Source organism: Egretta garzetta, unplaced genomic scaffold, assembly GCF_000687185.1.
Source record: "Egretta garzetta isolate BGI_Z169 unplaced genomic scaffold, ASM68718v1 scaffold18, whole genome shotgun sequence".
Lineage (NCBI taxonomy): Eukaryota > Metazoa > Chordata > Aves > Pelecaniformes > Ardeidae > Egretta > Egretta garzetta.
This window is the reverse complement of record NW_009260616.1, coordinates 6,434,286-6,454,637: the sequence shown is the minus strand read 5'-3', so window position 1 is coordinate 6,454,637 and position 20,352 is coordinate 6,434,286. Positions and strand designations below refer to the sequence as shown.

Below are 20,352 nucleotides of genomic sequence, written 5' to 3'. Positions count from 1 at the left end.
GGAGGGAGTTGTTCCACAAAAATGCCTTCCCCACATGTTTTCCCAGACCCCAGGGTTTCACACAAAGCAGAGCAAATCACACCCTTAGCAGTTCTGTTCAGTTCCATACAGCTGTATGCTGCAGGTGGTGCCCTAAAAATGTGTTTGCTTATTTTGCAGCACTGCAGGCTGCAAAGCTGCACGTAAGAATGAAATAGATTCCCCTCCCTTGCATTCTCCCTTCGTCACTCTGAACCCCTCTCTCTTTTTAACTTGCTGGAAGAAGATTGTAAGACATGGAGATAAAGTGATAGCAATGCATCTCAGTCTCAAAAGAACTAAATGGAAGGTATTGGTATGGAGCATAGAGTAAAAACTGACAAGCATGGTGTGTGGCACTGAGATTTTGGTGGTGTACCACTTCAGAGAGGCAGCTACTACAATAATGGAGTGAAAAATCAGTGGAAGTTTTTCAAAATAGATTTCCGTGAACATGAAAAAAAATCAGGCAGTGGCTGAGCAAGAAGGAATGTGCTGACACGGGAATAGCTACAAGACAGACATAAATGTGCATTACATGGTCATTTTTTATCTCTGTGATACAAGGACTGATTTACTGATAGGCTCTACAGAGGCTGCAGTCTTCCACCACCATCACCTAATGCCCTAAGTGCCCTGTGTCATGGGACAAAGGAGCAGTTGTGGCTGCTTTGCAGCCCTTGTTATCACTGTGGGTTATTCCAACCCTGCTTTGCATACATAAATGCTAACTAAACACATTGGGATAATCCTTGTTTTACCAGAGCATTTTCTTGCACACATTAGTTCTCAAATCATTTTTCCCCATTTTGGGAACCATGAGCATCCATCTAGTTAAAGTATAGAGACCACCAAACTGAATTTTCTGTTGCTTCTTCAGCATGAGCTAAACTAGCAATTTTGTCTATTGTTTGTTTATCCTGAGCAAAATCCGCTCCTTAGGAGAAGCTGGCAAAATGTCTGTGCATTATCACATCTGTCCCTCTTTAGTCTCTAAGGCCAATATTATACAATGAACACAACCACTCTGCTCACTGGAGACTCTTCTGACATTTGGGATCATTTAACCTTTCAGTTGCTTTAATTACTACTTTGTTTAAGCAGTAGAAGAAATGAAAATGATCTAAAATTTCACTCTTAAAAAACTAAAATCTGTGTTGACTTGCACAAAATTAACAGCAGCATTTGTATGGTTCACAATCTGGCACTGCTTGCTTCTAGGCCACTTCCCTCTGGGGAGAGAAGGTCTCTTGGAGCCTATGAGTATTCTACACCTCCTCAGCAGAGTATCTGTCTGCAGTTCTTGAAATATTCCACAGCCCACCTTGAGACTTGCTTTTTAGAAAGTATAAAGCATGGGTGTTTTATAGCTTTTTCTCTTAGCTGTCATATTCTTTCCACAAAGTAATCCACAGCAAATACCACATCTATGTGAAGCCTAACCTTCTGTACCTGGATTCCTTGTGCATTTACTGGCAAGCTGTACAAAATTCACTAAGTATAATGTTTTCAAAGGCTGATGTAAGTGGTCCTCAATGAAGCTGAATGTCTTTGCAACTTTTTATCTGTAGGCAGTAGAAAACACCCTTAAAAACATGCTGCGGTGCCACCAGCCCATGAAAAAGCCAAGATCAACATTAGCTTGATCATTGTCATGAACATATAGAAATACAAATAGGAAACAAGTAACCAATTTGTAGGTTGCAATTTATAGTTTTACAGTTAAAGTGCAAGATCCACTTAAGTGCCCATGAAAGAAAATTGAAAGTAAAGATTAATTTCTTTCTATTAACTGGAGATGAATCTGATCTAAGGCATGGGTATGTTGAAAGCAAGTTTGCTGAAATCCAAGCAATATTTGCACTCCTAACTTTGTGTTATATGTCACTGAACAGTACCAGGTAATTCCTCTGTTTCTCCCCACATTTAATATGATAGAGAATTAATACTAGCATTTCTATTTGAAAAGAAGCCCATGCCCACAAATGGAAATGTGAAAATGATGTAAACAGTAAGGTTGCAAGCACCAGGCTTGAAAAATTGACCCACACTTATGCTGTGTAGCTCTTTACCTGTGATAATCACATTACAGTAACATGAATGGAAATAGAAAAACAGCTGTAGTTAGTTACAGCTAGTGTTACCAATGGCTTGTTATTCTGAACCATTCCCCTGGCTTGCAAAGAATGACCTCATCCAGAAACACAGCTCTGTTTAGGCACAGACACGCAAAACCCCTTGTTGCATCAGGATTGAACTACATATTCCTCGAGTTTCTTGTTCATCATTCCTTACATACAAAAAATAAGGCAGAAAAATAAGCCTGGATATCTCCTTTGGAGGGCTTGAGGGTAGAAAGGCTCTACAGAGGGATCTGGACAGGCTGGACCAATGGGCTGAGGCCAAGTGTTGGGCCACAGGCTTGGGGAAGAGTGGCTGGAAAGCTGAGCAGTGGAAAAGGACCTGGGGATATTGGTCGACAGCCAGCTGAATATGAGCCAGCAGTGTGCCCAGGTGGCCAAGAAGGCCAATGGCATCCTGGCTTGTATCAGAAATAGTGTGGCCAGCAGGACCAGGGAAGTGATCGTCCACCTGTACTCGGCACTGGTGAGGCCCCACCTCAAATACTGTGTTCAGTTTTGGGCCCCTCACTATAAGAAAGACATTGAGGCACTGGAGCATGTCCAGAGAAGGGCAAGGAAGCTGGTGAGGGTTCTGGAGCATAAGTCTTATGAGGAGTGGCTGAGGGAACCGGAGTTGTTTAGCCTGGAGAAAAGGAGGTTGAGGGGAGACCTTATTGCGCTCTAGAACTGCCTGAAAGGAGGCTGTAGCGAGGTGGGTGTTGGTCTCCTCTCCCAAGTAACAAGTGATAGAACAAGAAGAAATGGCCTCAAGTCATGCCAGGGGAGGTTTAGATTGGATAATAGGAAAAATTTCTTCACTGAAAGGGTTATCAGGCACTGGAACAGGTTGCCTGGGAAGTGGTTGAGTCACCATCCTTGGGGGTATTTAAAAGACATCTAGATGTATTGCTTAGGGACATGGTTTAGTAGTGGACTTGGCAGTGTTAGGTTTATGGTTGGACTTGATGATCTTAAGGGTCTTTTCTAACCTAAATTATTCTATGATTCTATGAGTTAAGCTTGAGTGATAACAATTGCTTGTAAATAAAATTTAAAGCTATTTTACTCCCATTTACTTATTCATGCTGCTTTTGTTGCACTTTTCTCTTTGTCTCTTTTACACTAGCTGTAGCTTGTCAAAATTGCAGGTGTGAACTATCTGGAGAAAGGGCTGCTTTTGTCCTCCAGACCTATGTAGTGCCTGCCTTGCTACTTTCTTGGTTAGGGTCCCTTTGCTCTGCTACCACATGATGAGCTGAGGACCATGGGGAAGACCTGGGATGCTCTACTGAAGGGAGGTAGCTGGGCTTTCAGGTGAATCAGCCACCAACCGCTTAGATGCAGAGCCCACACAGCTATGTATTGACACAGAGGTATATTGTCCCAAGCTCACCTGGCGCTTGGCCGTTTACAGCTAGGCTGGGAAATAGACAGATGGAAAAGCTGCTCACTGAGTGCCACATTATATATTGCTGTAGTTATTACATAATGCTGTAGCTGTACATATATTGTGGACTATCCAACTGCCTGACATTAACTTCTGGATCTGGCTAACCAGATTTTCACTCTCTTTTGCCAGTATGGTCCCTCTTTGGACAAAACATTGTAATCTCTTGACCAAAAAATGTATATAGAGGGAGTCATGTACCCAGGTACTGGTCCAAATTTAGATGCATGGTAATAGTTTTATTTGCAGTCATATATACCTCCACCTGGGCATAAACATGTTTGTATCACTAGAGCAAACATAAAAATGCAGATTGCCTTTCAATGTAATTAATTCAGTGTTTATGTCATCTTTTCACCTAGGTCAGAGACAGCACAAGGCAAAATTATTAGTACAGGTAAATATGGTTGAAAAACCTATCAGTTTTCCCCCAAACAAGCTGTTTTAATTCCTTATAAATTTTCTGCAGTGTAACAGTGGGTTCTTATCTTCCTAAAAAGATTTAAGATTTCTGGTTTTGATTTTTATGTAAGTACAACATTTTGTTCTTTTGGGAAGAACCTTTCCCATTTGCCTCAAATGCATATATTGACTAATATGGTTAAAGACAAATCGATCAGTTCTGAGTCCTGTGAATTGATCAGTGAATCTGTTTTTACTGTTGAAAATTTATCCTTCATTTTGGCTTTTCTATTATATTCAAATTTGGCTTTCACAGCAATAGCCGTAACTTCTTATTATGTCACATCTTACGTCCTGCATTGTAATTTGAATGTAACCTGCTATAAAGGAATTCTGGCATGGTCAGCGGTCAAAGTGGAGGTCAGGAAAACAGTGTGTGTAATGTTGGCAGTTCTCACAGCAGTAAGCATGTATGTTGGAGCTTTGAGTGTGCAGGTGTCTTGAACTAGCTGCAAGACAAGAGAGTTTCATAACAAAACTAACACTTAGAGCCAGGGTTTGTGAATGAGTGCCACAATACTCCACTATTCTGGTAACGACGTTCTGCAAGAAGAAATCCTGAAAAGGTGGTGGAAGTGAAGCTATCTGTAAACACTTACTGCAAGGAAGATCTGAAGAGAGCTGTGAGCCACTTCTATGTACTGATATTCAAGAAAACACCCCGAGACAGTGATATAACGATGATCCTCTGGTGCCCAGTCTGGGGCTGGGGTTACTGAGGTCACGGTGCAGCCCGGCCCATTCTCCATCCACCAAGAACGATGCATTGAGATATTAAAGGTCAGAATGAGATCTGTTTCCTGCAAAAGAACAAGTGAAGAATTAATGCGCTGGGTTGGTACTTCGATATCAAATGCCTCAGCAAGAGATTTCTCAGGATGCATAGAGAAGTAAAGAGCAGCGACAAAATTGTACTGTCACATGAAAGTTGGTGGAGCTTGCCTGCAGCAAGCACAGGTAGCTGTACCTTGGCAGGCAGAATTGCTTTGGAGCAGAAGAATAATCCTGCAGGCCAGGATCTCTTCCTAGGCATTATGGTAGCCCAGGCTATAGCAGTCATTTCTGTTACATTGCCCATTTTCCTGCGGAAACCATATAGACTGATGGACATGCTACATTTACACAGCAACCCTCCTCTGCTCAGTTCCTAGAAATATGGCCCATATTTTGGTGATCTGATGTACTAAACTGCACAAGAGTCCTCAGGAGCCAAGGCTTCATAGACTTTAATATATGCGGGTCATCTGCAAGGAGTTTTGTCTCATGGACCCTGTGAAGCAGGCCTGTGGTGGCTCTACTGAAATATTGGAGAAGATGTAAAAATATGATTCTGTACATTTGCTTACAAGCTAAACCTCTTTGTAATACCTCTCGCAGATTTCTAACTTCCTAGGAGTCTGTAAGGAAACAGCTACTGAGCATTGCCTTGTCTAAAGACTGCTTAGCTTGTTAAAAAGGAGGGGCAGAGGCCTGCAACCTTTAACTCCCATGCAATGGAGGAACTAGTCAGCCATGCTTTCCATTAAGATTGCATTTATAAATAGTTCATAAAGGATTAATAAATGATTAATATACATCATAAACAATACTACGGATATGACTTTCATAAATTATACTTGGTTGCACATTACTTGAGGGTGTTATACATAGTTATAACAAAACTATGGACTTTGCGGATTCTGTAATAGCCTACAGTGTTTACCAACCCTTTATAAATAATTTATGAGTGTAACCTCATTGTAAAGTGTGACTATCTAGTCTGTGTGCACATGTGCTCAGTCAAGCAAAAAAAAATTGCTTTTAAGTAATGTCTTTGCAGAGCCAAACTCTCCCCACACCTAACCTACATTTTTTTCAGCCTGTTGATGACATTAATAATTAAGATTCTCATAAAGATTTTAAAATATAACTATTTAATTAGGTTTAATGTGCCAAAAGGAATAGAATGCCATTCTGTAGCAGATAGGTTGTGTCCACATTTCCCTCCCTTCAAAAGTAGTAGTTTTTTCAGTCCCACTTATTTTCTCTTTTTGCACTAATTCATGCAAAGGTAACTCCATCCAGAGAGGCTTTGGATAATGTCCTGACTGACACGTCAGTTGACCTGTGATTGCACTTGACACTATAGTGTAGCTGAATGTTTTTTTTTTCTTTAAGTTGCAGTTCTTGTCTAGAAGTGCAGAAAATTTGTGCATTTTAAAAAAATCAATTACTACACTGCATAAGCCCACACAGCTATCAGATGGCAGGAAGGACCATAAATATTTTTATGATGAATCATTACTCTACATTCTCACAACAGCCCAATCAAGCAAATAATAAGCTGTATGAGAAAACGTATGATGCTTCACTTGAGTTTAGGCATGCAACTAACTTTAGGCATTTGAAGGTGATCAAAGCAACAGTGAACATCTGTATAAAATATGCAGATTTCCCCAAAATAGATATTTTTACCTACAGCTGTATGTCTTCACCCCCAACAAACCTCTCCTTTCTCTGGACCCCTCCCTACCAAAGCTGCAGACACTGGAAGTGTCTTCCAGATGTTTCTGGGAAGTGGGCATTTTTACTTTGCATCCAAGCCAGAATACTATTTTTCTATTTGGAGTCAGGGCTGTCACAGCCTCTCAGTAGCCCACTGGCTTTCTCACGTGGTGTAAGAATGAGTATCTTTGGAATAACTTTGCTTAAAGCAATAGATTTATTCCTGAATGACTAAAATTGGAATCCATCATGTTATTGTCAGAAGACCTTTAAGCCATTCTAGTTACCATGGAAAATGCTTAACCCCTAGTCTCTTAGAGATGTAACATGAATGAATAGGACTCATTGTCTGGCTCTATTTTGTCATTTGCAATACCTTCAGAAGAATCATGATGGGCTAAAAATATTTTACAAAGTGCAGACAAGGGATGAAAAATGTATTCCTTGAGAAAGAAAGGGATAAACGGGCTTGCAGGGACTGAGTATTTGTTATGCATCTGCCGGATGAAGTTAAAAAGGATCAGGAGGAGCTAAACATAAAAATCAAAACTGGGCTCTGTGGTTAGAACATAATTGCCCTAGAGATAGTTATGTTTCCTTACAAAGGGTGCAGTAATCCAAAACTTTATAGGTTAAAATCACAAGTAAATTTCTAAGTTACATGGGAAATATAACCACCCATTAAAATATTAATAATTACATATGTAAATAAAATTTCACAACGTCCAACTTTCTTCCATCCCTGAATTTATCCCCAGATGATTTTCTGAAATAATTTGTTATATTTAGAAAATTCCCTTGCCCGCAAATCATCTTTTGGCAGTTGAGTGCTGTGATTAGGACTAAATAACCTGGTTTTGTTCAGGGATAGTCTTTTAGTACTTACCAGTAAAAATAACAATTTTTTGTCAGATCTATATTCTATTTCTATCTCTGAGTAATCAGTAAAATGCTGTGTCGTTTCCTCTGCTCATAAAATAGACCTGATACCTGTCACAGAAATGTAATATTCCTTAATTCTTTGTAATAGTAAAACCAAATAAAACTTACTGAAAGCTCCAACTTCAGATTTTCAAGAACTTTGAATAACGTGGTTAAGAAGGCTTTCAAGGAGCGTAGCTATTCTGTATTGCACCCGTTAACAAACAAGGTCAACTTCAGAAAGCAAAACAATAAGCAGATGTGAAATCTGGTTCTGGTAAGATGAGACATCATCCATGGCTTAGGTCAAACTTGGTTGGAATAACAATGATAATGAAATTAGATTTTGACAAACCAAGATATAAGTTAGACCCTGTAAATTCCTATCCCCAAAATATGTGAGATAAGAACGAATACAGAAGGAGTCTGGTCACTACAAAGTCAGCTTCTGCACAGTTAAATCTTCTCAGGTATAAATTGTTATGGGCTTTGAACTTGCCTATAACCTTCAAACCATGTCCCCCTCTATGTAACTGTATTAGCAGAGCAGTTCCTGTTGCTTAGTAGTGAAGGTCACCCAGCTTACGAAAAAATTTACTTCTTAGTGAGAAAACTGTTAAGGACTTGAATCTCCTTGTAGAACTGTGTAAGCCAAGGAAGGGATGACGTATCTATCATTAACATTGCTTATACTGAAAATATTTAGAGCTATTTTTGGGCAAACTCCGCTTGCTATTTACTTTGTTCACTGTTTGAATACAGTTTTAGTGGACATAGATGAAGTCTACACTGGAAGCTGGGGATTTGTTGTACTCTCCAGTGTATTTGCCTTCTGTTTTCTTTCCAACATCTGTGGCTCAAACATCGTTCAGGGAAATGCAGAGAAATGGTCTGATAAGCCTTGAAGCTATGAAACCTAACAAGAACCGTTGATACACATTGGGCATGCCAATATGGTATTGTTCACAGCCTGTATGGCAAGGAAGATTTCATTAGCCTAAATTCAACAAACAGCTGCTTCCTTCATGGACACAGAAATACATCTGTATGAGCTTTATTGATGATTGCTGTGCTGCTTTTGTAAATCCTGCTGGTATTTGTAAAGCCTGTTAATGGAAATTGGTGCATTAAAGTAGATTTTGCTATTCATCAAGGAGGAAAAAAACAGAGGAAAATATTTAGTAGGACATCTTTGCTGACATTCTTAAGATATGCTGGTATTTGTAGTGGTCAGGAGAAGTACTGCTGTGTTAGACAAAGGCTAGAGTTTGGAGGTCTCAGAGACTCAGATCTCGGAGATAAGAAGCTAAGACATCTTCACATTAAGTCTGTAATTTTATTTCAGCTTAGTTTGTAAAAAATGTTGAGCTCTGATGGGTTTGTGCTGGTGTTTAATGCAGTAGATAATACCATTTGCTGGGGTTAACGGCATAGTACATAACATTTTCTGTCTGAGGATAGCTGATGACAGAACACAGCACAGAAATCTTTGTAAGAGCTGCCAGAAATGAATACAACCTTCTTTGCATTAAGAAGCAGCAGGAGGACAGCAGTGCTCAAAATGAAGGTAGCTCTGTGTGTATTGTATTACTACTTGCATGTATCAGTAAGTATACTATCTCTGTGTAGTAATTACAATATGTTACCTTTTTCAATGATTTTCGTTAGGTGCAGCTTAGAGAAGCTGATCCCAAACACAGTGCCAAGAGAAAAAAAGAGGCAGCAGTCATTCAGGGTGATTCTCTTTGAAACTCCAGGAGATCTCGCAGACTCAGGGAAATGAAATTGTACTGACTTCAATGGTTGTGGCTTGCTGTGTCATGGGAAATAAGTTTCTTCAATTTTTCTAATTAGGAATTGCTGAAATCTGTGCTAACCTGCCAAGCTTCTGTACAAGTTTTGTCAAACACAACCATGTAACCACTTGTTTCCTTTTTTAAACTCAAACTAGCAAGAACAGGCTGCTTGGAGACTGAACGATCACACAAGGTTTCAGTGATAAAAGATCAGGGTCTGGAAGCATTTGTAGTTCCGGATGCCTTGGATGCACAGAGGCCTCTACAGGCATTTTTTTTCTTCTGTTATCTCACTTTTCCACTAAAACTAGCTCCCATCAGGCAGTACCATTTTCTCATGCAAGCAGACCTTTTCCTGTCTAAAGAAAAAAACTGCCCTCACTGGAGGGTCAAAATAGAGCTTGGCAGCTGTGTTTCTTTTATTGTCTTTTTTCTTTTTTTTTTTTCTTTTGCTTTTTAATCCACAGGTGATATACAGGAAATAATTATTGTATAATCATGTAGGGATTGTGGATATTTAATGGTCCTGATCTTTTTTATCCTGTTGCATCTGAACAGATTTTTAGCCTCTCCCATTTTTCATGTGTGTGACTCCCTTTAATTTGAACATTTTTTTTCAGTAACCTAGAATGCTGGTCTTTAATTTCCTCTTATAAAACAAAATACCACTACAATTCCAAATTGGATATGGAATTTGATTTACATATGTGTCGTTAATCAACAATTTACTTCTGAATTTCATCCATGAAAACCAGAAAAAAATGTCTCACTGTTAGCTTTTCTCTGTATTCCATTAAAAATGTTCCAAATGTATCTTAAATGGTTTACAATGTACTTCCAAAGATTTCAATGAATTACTTATACAGATACCAGCATGAAAGAAGGAGATGACTCAGGTGTCCTGATTTTCTTTTCTAAAAAGAAACTAGAGTGTTATGTTAATACAATACTATAAAATAGTCCTCAAAAAACATAGGTAATACTATGCAGGGATTAACATTGTCACTTACTATTCTGTGATATTATTCCTATCAATAATCTTATGAAATTGTTAGAGCTGCAATCAATATTATCTTAATTAAGAACTTCATATTTTTCTACTATTGGAATATGTGCTTTGACAAACCTAACTTTTTTTTCACCCTTTTCAATGCATTAAAAAGAAAAGATACCTGCTAAACTCCAGAATATTAATTTCATCTGTTCAGTGGTATCAACAATTTTCATTAACATCTTTGTTCAAAAAGTTCCTATCTATATAGTTCTTCAATTAAAAATATCTGAAAAGAAAATAGAAACTTTTGGTGTGTATTTCAAGTTTAAAATTATTATTACTATCCCATGTTATTTTTCATATTTAAACAGAAGAATTTTTAGACTAAGAATGTTCTGTGCTAAGATCCTTTGAAATTATTTTTGTGCAGAACGGGAGAATTAAGCCCAATGTCACTTATCACAGGGGCTGAAAAGTTGCTGTCCCTGTACTTTCACACAGAAATTTTAATTTGGCTCTTGTACATATTTAGCAAAGATCCTGAGCATTAAAATTTTTGTAATTTCTTGGAAAACAACATTCTGGAGGACTTAGGCTTGTGCAATGATAAAATACACTGAGATAGGCAGCTGACCAGAGGCGCTCACATCCCATAGTAGTAGCTAACTCTGTGGAATCTTACTTATTTCTAACTGTGGAGTAATCAGGGATACCATTCTGGAGAAAATTTGTTGAAGGAAATTGAGTTAAATGTAATACCTTGTTTTGAAAAGTTTCTGTTTTGACAAATTGCCATTCTCTGAGGAAAACAGCTTGCTTCCAAACTTTGTTAATGCGGGTGTACAGTGGGCAGTTTTCCAGTCTCAGGTGATCTATGGTGTTCCATCCCTACTGATGGACATAGGACTATTACCAGAACTTATTGAAACCAACAAAACCTAGCTTATTCATTCCAAAAGACAAAGCTACTCTAATGTTTGGATTAAATCTGAAGGTATAAAGATGCAATTTAAATATTTACCAGTGTACCAGAAGATGATGATCCCACTGGTATCTTAGACAGTAAAGTTTCTGCTTTAGGGTGGAACTGAGTGGCCTGATTTAGGACAAGGGTCCAGAGCTGGAAACAGGGTGGTGGCACATGGTCTCTTTTCCCACACCAAAGCTCTGTTCCACAAAATGAAACTAGCAAAGAATTTTATGATTGTACTAAACTCAGTGTGACGCTCTCTTTCTGAGGTGAAGTTAATGTTCTGAGTGGTTCCCAAACCCTGGTTATTCATTCTGAGCTGAAAACACATGATTTCACTGCTTTCACGATATATCAGTACTAGTTTTTTATGAGTAAGGCGCAATGTTTTTGGAGAAGTTTAAGTTCTTTAGCTTCTTGGGACTGTTTTTTTTCCTCTTCTTTTTAAATGGTAAAGGAGGTATGTCTCTTGTCTTGGTTTACCCAGGCAAATACACAGATCAATAGTGCTTAGAATTTGCAGACACAAATATAAATAACCTCTTAATTCCAAATAAAACCCTTCTAAGCACAAGGACATCTTATATTTGGATAAGATGATTCAATCTTCAATCCATTCAGAGCTTCCAGTGAGCTGGCAACAGAGTTCTGCAGGCTGCAAACAGAAAGGTCTAGGCCTTGAGTAAAATAACATGATGAAATGAATATCCTTAAAGTGCTTCCTTTTTTTCTAGAATAAATGGTTCACTGAGTGGCTGAAACACCTCAAGAATGCTTTGCTTGATCACCTCTGTCCAAGGCCAAATTTTAGCATGGTCCAACATTTGGTAAGGAAGGATGCAGAAGTGTATGGTGTAGAACTTAAACATCAGTAGTTTTATAGAGTGTATGCAGAAAGAAATTCCAGCTGATGTGGTTTGTTCAGTGTCCCTTGGTGTTGGTTATTACGCAGCAGTAGGTGCTGTAAACCAAAATGCATGTGTACAGTGACAAACCTTTGTTTGCTGTTTCCTATGACTTTTTATTCTCTTTTAAAATATAAATAATTACCTCATTTTTTTTTTTTTTTTTTTTGCTTTAAACAACACAAATTCATTCATGACGAGGGGGGTGGAGCTCATGTCTACAGTGAAGAATTTTTTTGTTTCTTTGGATCAGCCTCTGCTATCAAATCTAGGAAAATCTCCCCCCCTGCAGCATGTGCAGGAAACAGTAAGTAGACTTGAACAGAGTTCTGAGATGACAGAAACAATGTTGTTACCCTAGAAGTGGCGTTAGGAAACACGAGATCATTGTCATGGAGAAGAGTTTTGTGAAACTCCAGGCTGAGAATAAATGTGTGTTGTACATAGTGCTCTATAGTCTAAGCACTTCTAGCCAGCAGTGATTTTATATGCATTAAGATTTCAGAATAATTAAAAAGAAGCCTGGATGAGTAGGAAATTACTAAAAAGCATGTCGAGTCGTCTTACTCAGTTTGATTCAAATCTAACCCAGGTGAATATTTCCAGAAGGGTTTACTTCTGTGGGGAGGTTGCAGTGAGCTAAAGCATTAATTTAAAATGCATAGTCCCCACTTGCATTCTCAGTATGAAATTAAAATAGCCAGATTTAAATGGTTTGAAGTCCTCTGCATCCAGCTGAAAGAGAGTGCTAAGTCTTCCTGAACGACTCTGAAAAGGTGCTTAGAGAACCTAGATAAGATGTTGAGGAGGAAGCCAGCCACAGACTGATAGTGAGGAAGCACAGAGGCAGAAGTGGAAGTGTGGGCCAGCTCCATATAGCCCTTATCCTTTCTTCAAGAAATGGTATGGAATAATTATCCCTGCATCCACTATTTCAGGCTCTTTCACTATAACTCAGACTACTGTTGACCAGGCTGATAGATGTCATTATCCACAGAAATATAGTCAGATCTGAAGCTGTACAGCATTCACGTAGCTTGCAAATTTGGGACAGTAAAATAAAAGTCATGCCAGTGAACCTACACCAATACATACTCAGCATGATGTGCACAAAGCCTGCATGTAGCAGTCTCTCTTGCAACACCTCTGAATATTTATAGCAAGGGTATTTCTGACTATTAGTTTGACACATTTTACACCTAAATGTGACTTTTTCCAGTTTCAAGGGTTTGCACAGCTGCAGCTCCACCAGATGACACAGGAAAAACTGTGCCACAGGTTTCAGTGCTCACCTGTAGCAAGAGCTCCATTTGCCTGAGCTGTACTTACCCCACACGCTTTGAAAACCACCTTTAGTTCCTGTTTGAAAGGTTCTATTTATTTTTTTTAAATGAAAAAGACATTTGTCACAGCTCCATGTTATATGACTCTGATAAACTTTAGTTCATAAAGAGTTCATTCCTGTCCTTGCAGTTGATGATGGTTATTAGAATACCTAGGGCTATATTCAGATTTGATAAATCAAACTCTCTTCACTTTACATGCAGTAATTAATTTAACAGTAGGTGAAATTGCTCTCTCTTTTTGTGGTGTGATATTATGTCACTCAGCATGGACCACAGATTAGTTTTATTAAAACTAATTTGATTACGCACTTGCTGTCATCTAAGTACAGAAATAATAAGATCTAACTTATCTTGAACACCGAGTGAATTACAGAGGTTTTGTATATTGGCTTCTTCCTGTATTTGAGAATTATTTGTATTATTTCTAAGAAAGAAGAAGCACAGTTTCTCCTGTTCTAGAGCTGATAATTGTTGGTTTTTTTCCTACACAGTGCCTCAGAAAAAATTTTGAATGAGACTACTCAGGAATTCTGGTTTTGGCTAATTTTAAATTTCAAGATGAAAAGAAAAGAATGTGAAGAACACTGCAAAAAATGCGTTTCAACATTTTCAGAAGAAAATATTACACTTTTCCAAACTTGACTTATTAGGGCATCTAGGCAGCACTTGCAAATTGGAATGGAAAATGTTAGCACTCCCACATATCCAGTGTAGGTGATACGGGATCAAATCTCTTTGATTCAGAAATGAAAAATAAGCTATTCACAAACTTCTGTTCTGACAATACAAGTCTCATGGAAACAGACTAAAAACCTGCATTAAACCCCCCCCTACTATATCAAACATGCTGGTGTTAGGAAACATCTCAAGTGCATGTCCTTTCCTCTCGTGAGCTATTGCTATGACGTGACGATGCCCACCACTTTAGTAAACTGCAGCCTCCTAAGAACAATTCAAAGCCATTTAAAAAGAATCAGTGCATAACTTCGGGTAAATGTATAGTTTTTATTAAGTTTTCAGAAGCATACCCTGAGGAATAATATTACGATGCCACGCTAGATTTTTTAGCTAGAATGAAGGAATGTACCTCAGGTACTGCAAAAGAAACCCTAGCAATTTAACCCAGTTAAGGTACTAATCCATAGATTAATAGCCTGTCACTCTTTTACATGTTGACTACGTGGCATGCAATGCTGCTAAAGCACAGAAGACTACCCGCATATATAGGAATATATGTTCTTAGATATTATAGAAGGACACCTAATTTAAGATGGCAAAAATCACCTCAATAAAAAGATCCATTATTTTGCTAATCTTATATTTAGCACCAGTTCATACAACATATATACTAGCCTGTATAAGATACATAAGATGTACAAAAAGCATTATGCAGAGTCAGTGGGCAGCATTATAGTTTTGAACTGACGGTGCTATTAGGTGGCAACAAGTAATTTTCCAGATATCACAGTATTTCTTCTTTAAACCCTTTACATCAGCTATTGTTTCCTGTGATTCAATTCTCCTTCCTCTTGGATACAAATATGTTTGCCTGGTATTTTATGGAAGATAACAAATAAACCATGTTATTTAATGATGTAACAAATGTTGTTTGCTATTGTATTTTCCAGTCTAGTCTTGTAAAAGCTTTACTCTCTTTTTAACAATTAAATTAAAATTAATATAAAGAAAAACAATACAGACTGATTCAAATATTTCCTTTTTTGAACAACCTTGTCCCTGTTTTTTACCTCAGGTATTAAAGCGCAACTATATAGAGATATTTAATAAAAGACAGCACAGAAAACCCTATTAATTGAAGAGTAGGATCTGATCTGGCAGGCACCCTTAAAAATTAATTTCTAGATCAGTTATGCACTGATGATAGTTCAGTGACAGTTCATGTCAGGTGTCAGCTCCACTGTCACTGAAGACTTATGTGTGGATGCTTTGCTCCATCTCCAGGGTTGTGCAAAAGGGAAGATTGCCTTTCAGTTCAAATTTACATTGATTGGTCCCAAGACAAATTGAATGTGGGGGGTCTCTTGCTCTGCTCTCACACAGGCCCGTCAGCTGTTTTCTCACTTTTCAATGAGATTGCAGCGCTCTCTGTGACCTGCAGCTCTGCGGGAAAGGAGCCAGTGGGTCCTGGTGGCCAGAGACATTCTGGGCTGCGTTAGAAGGAGTGTCATCAGCAGGCTGAGGGAGGTGACCCTTCGTCTCAGCGCTGATGAGAGCACGCCTGGAGCGCTGGGTCCAGTTCTGGGCTCCCCTGTACAAGAGAGGCATGGACATACTGGAGCCAGTCCAGCAAAGGCCACCAGACTAGTTATGGACTGGAGCATAGGACGTCCGAGGACAGGCAGAGGGAGCAGGGCCAGTTCAGTGTTAATAGTAGAAGGCTTGTAGGGTTCCTATTGCTGCCCGTAATTACCTAACGAGAGGGCCTAGGGAAGGCAGAGCCAGGCTCCTCTCAGATCCACAGCAGAAGGGCAAGAGGAAACAAACACAAGCTGGACCACAGTAAACTCTGACCAAATGTAAGGATTTTTTTAATTTTATTTTTTTAACCACAAGAATGGCCAAACACTAGAACAGGTGCCCAGAGATGAGGCAAAAACTCCACCCTTGGAGATATTAAAAATTTGATCAATAAAAGCACCTGAACGTCATCTAATTGGCCCTCCTTTGAGAAGGGAGTTGCACAATGAGACCTTCCAACCTAAATAATCTTGTGATTCAAAGTGTCTTTCCTTGAAGACTTAGAAGTGTTTTTGCAGTTCTTCAAAAAGCAAACAAAAAAGAGCCAAACAACCAAGTCAAAAAGCCCAATTACAGAATGCAGCCTTCCTGCAGCACGAATACTGGGGAGCACGATAGTAGTAAAAGCACAGCAACTCAAATCTGACTTGTACACTACTCTGCAGGGAAAATGTACTTCCAGGATCCAAGAATGGATTTTTAATTTACATGTTTTCTGCCTTCATAAAATCTGAATGTGTCTCCTTCAGTGAGATGGGGAAGGAAAAGGTTATGCTGGAGTGGCATAAATATTGGAGCCAAAGATTTTGTAGAGATTTCTAATGATGCAGATACAATTAGGGCTCTTCTCTATCTTGCCAATGAAATATCACAAGTAACTGGGAATAAAAAAAGTTCTCAAAAACTTAGGAAATGTATTTAAAAATGTTTTCTGTCTCTTGCATTCATTCCATTTGAATCATACCATCACAGTACTTAGGTGTGCATATTTTATTGGCACACATTTCATGCTGGCTGGCTAAAATTTCACTTACAAAAATCCCTTCAGTATCCACCTCTGTATCCAAAGATCCTCCTGTTTCCAGCCAGGATAAAGATGAAACACTAAGAACAATGATCTTTAATGAGCATAGCTTCAGAGGAGTAACTAGAACAGGGCTCTATCTCTGTAGACTGAATCAGTGATTGAAAACTTTATTTAAGAAACTGTCAGGGAGTAGATTTACCATTCTAACTGTAGTGTCTGTGTCAGTTTCTTAAATTAAGTTTTCAGGAGCTGATTTAGCCCAGGGAAATGCAGAAACCTGGTTGAAGCATCTCTTGGGGCTGCTTATACTAAATTTTTTGTTTGTGTTTAGTGCTAATGCAGAATTAGAGGAACTCCACTGTCAAGATGTTAGAAGATCGATGCTTTTATTACTTTGAATTGGAAAGCTGCTATACACAATAGAACAGTCACAGGGGGAAGAATGATACAAAGAGCTCTTCTTTGATTTCCTGGTGCTTAAGAATATTGCAAACCACTGTGAATTCAAAGAAGTAGAGTTCATTTTTTTTGTCAAGGAATAAACATAGTGAATCTGGTTTATTAAATATAGACCGGGTAAAAAAAATTCAAGGAAATGTATATCTGCCCAATGGAAAAATATATAAACTTCAATAAATAATTCATTTTTGCAGTATCTATCTATACGACCACTTCACTATGAAGTGCCAGCAATATAGCACAGGTCCTCTGCCTCTTTCTTTGGAGTAAAACTCTTATAAAATACTTATGAGGGATCTTTTGTTTACACAAAGACACATAGCTTTTACATCAACATCACTGATTTTTTTTTCCCCTTTCTTGAACAAAGGCATTGGAAGTATTAGAGCTTCCCTGAATTCCTGGTACCAGAGCAGTTTTTTATGATGTGCATTAATGCAATTCTGACTTCACTGGGAGTTGAATTTGCTCAGGAAGGGTGGCAGTAAAGCCCTATATGCTTCCAACCTAAAATAAATGATTTAATTTAATCTGAAAGAGTGATCTATAAAGTGTTATTACATTTAAGGAATACATCTCTTAAATAAAAAAAAAAGGATCTAATCTAAAAAATGAATGGCAGAGCTAAATCTGAAAATAAAGATTACATAGTTTAGTCCTCAAAGGTTAGGAAATGACAAACTCCTTGGTTCTGCCCTAGTGCACCTCAGCACTGTAGTACAGTATTAAATACACACTATTTTATCACCTGAGCTGAGCGCACAGCATCCTGTAAAACTTCATCATTAAGTTACCCTCTCATATTTTTCAGTCTTTTAACCTGTAGAGACTTACAGCTTAATCTAAGATAACTTCAGAATTTATTTCATTTTTTGTACAGCCGGTAATTCCATTAAATTAATGGGACTCTCACAGTATGTGAGATTAAATTTGTTACACTGGGACTAGACATTCAGATAAACACTTTCCAAGAGGTACACAGAACGTATTAGTGTATCTTTCCATACTGATGATGACATGGGTATCTTTTTCATCCCGGGTATGGTTTTCTTGCTGATTTTGGTAAATATATTGTGATTCCTTAGCATCCTGAAGAGAATGCCATATGAGACAAAGTTTAATGCTGTCAAACCATTTTTGTTCTGACCTACCCGTAAGGCATTCTGCAAAAAGGAAAACGATATCCAGAGAGAAATTTCAGTAGTTTATGGTCATAGTGGAAAGAAGTATCAAGTGATGCTATGCTGTGGTCTGTTGTGGGTCCAATATTATATTTTGATTAATTACATGAATGATTGAAAAGAGACAAGACTTATTAAGTGTGTACTGAGAAACTGCAAGTACATTTGAGGAAAAGATTAACATTCAAAATAATCTTGAGAAACTTGAGATTTGTCCTGAAAAGTGCTCTTCAGCAAGGACAACTGGAAAGTACGACACTTAGGTTGAAATAACTAAATGTGCAAACACGGTGTGGGTAACAGCAGCCGGGGCATTGCTCTCTCAGCAGGCAGTGGAAGGTTATCATGGTTCACAAACTGAATAGAAGTCAACGCTCTCGTATTGCTGCAGAAAAGCCGTCATCCTCCTGGGCTGTATAAACAGGAGGGCAGTCCGCTGCACCGATGCAATTCATGTTAGCTTAGCATTGGCAAGGCTTCAACTCAAAAGACTTGAAGAATAACTGCAGACTGACTGGAGAGGAGCCAGAGGGGAGCAATTAGAACAGGCAGATGTCTGAAAACAAGACCTATGAAAAAAGATAGAAGGAACTGGGGTTTCCTAGCTCAGAAGAGGAAGACTGAGAGCATAACTGGCTGTTGAAAAGAACTGAGTAACCTGTTTCCCTGCCTATAATGGAGCAAATCCATCATTGGCCCAGGAACTAGACTACATTGCAAAGAGGATACAAATTAGATCTTGGGGAAAAAAAGTTTCTGAAGCCAAGGGAGAGGAAATCACTGGAAAGCACTGCCTGGGGAGTCTGTGATATCTATTGTTGATGGCATTTAAGAACAAGATAGACAAACTTCTGTCACGTTTTCATACATATGTAGGCTGGGGACATGGACTAATTGACCTACTGAGTCATTCAGCATTGTGAATCTATGAATCTAATGACTGAAAGCATGGTTCTGGGAATACGTAATATTTATAAATATGTAACACTTATCACCAGTCATTCCACTGAGAATTGATATATTTAATATAATAATTGGAAGTACCTAATATGTAAAACATAAACATAACTGAATTTAAATATAACACTTTTCCCTGGAGTTTTCTAACAGATAAGAGCAATTTTAATGCAAGAAAAGGGAGCCTTATTTACAAAAGTAATTTTAAGTGAATGACTCTCTATAAAAATTTCCTCCTTTCTTAGGTTCCCAATTTTTGATAGGATGATTCCTATAGCACTGCACGGTCCATTCTGTGGAACCCTTGAAACAGAGCATGACCTGTAATGGCTGGAATGCATTTATCTAGCTTTGGTTGTTGACTTCTGAGCTAGTTGCCTGTATAGTTAATGGAGCTGAAAACACCCTTTCAGGGTATGAGCCATCTCAGAAGTCAAATCAGAAGTATAGATACACTGTAATACATATAGATCAGATGAAAAATAAATAATATTCTATATATATAACCTGCAAGCCAACTGCATGTTTTCTGCAGTTAGATGTGCTAAGAAGACACTTCAGCTAGAAATACCTGGTATTAGAACAATTATTTGACAAGTTGGAACTCCTTGCATGCATAAAAAAAGATGTTTTAGTTAAATATTGTCCCAGTTTTGTCTGGGATATAGTTAATTTTCTTCCTAGTACCTGGCATAGTGCTGTGTTTTGGATTTAGGATAAGAATGTTGATAACACACTGATGGTTTAGTTGTTGCTAAGTAGTGCTTACACTAAGTCAAGGACTTCTCCGCTTCTCATGCTCTACCAACTGAGAAGGCTGGGGGTGCACAAGAAGCTGGGAGGGGGCACAGCCAGGACAGCTGACCCCAACTGGCCAAAGGGCTATTCCAGACCATATGATGTCATGCTCAGTACAGAAACTGGGTGAAAGCTGGCTGGGGGGCCGCGGCTCGGGGCCAGGCTCAGCATTGGTCAGCAAGTGGTGAGCAATTGCATTGTAATC

General features: G+C 38.5%; 1 protein-coding gene across 1 annotated transcript in view; it reads right to left on the bottom strand.

Moving 5' to 3' along the window:
- Positions 1-20,352, bottom strand: part of NKAIN2 (sodium/potassium transporting ATPase interacting 2) — a 298,231-nt gene that overhangs the window by 71,309 nt on the left and 206,570 nt on the right. Inside the window, exon 4 of the mRNA XM_035900700.1 lies at positions 4,650-4,850. Within this exon, the coding sequence (XP_035756593.1) occupies positions 4,650-4,850 (201 nt within the window). The remainder of the gene's footprint in view (positions 1-4,649; positions 4,851-20,352) is intronic.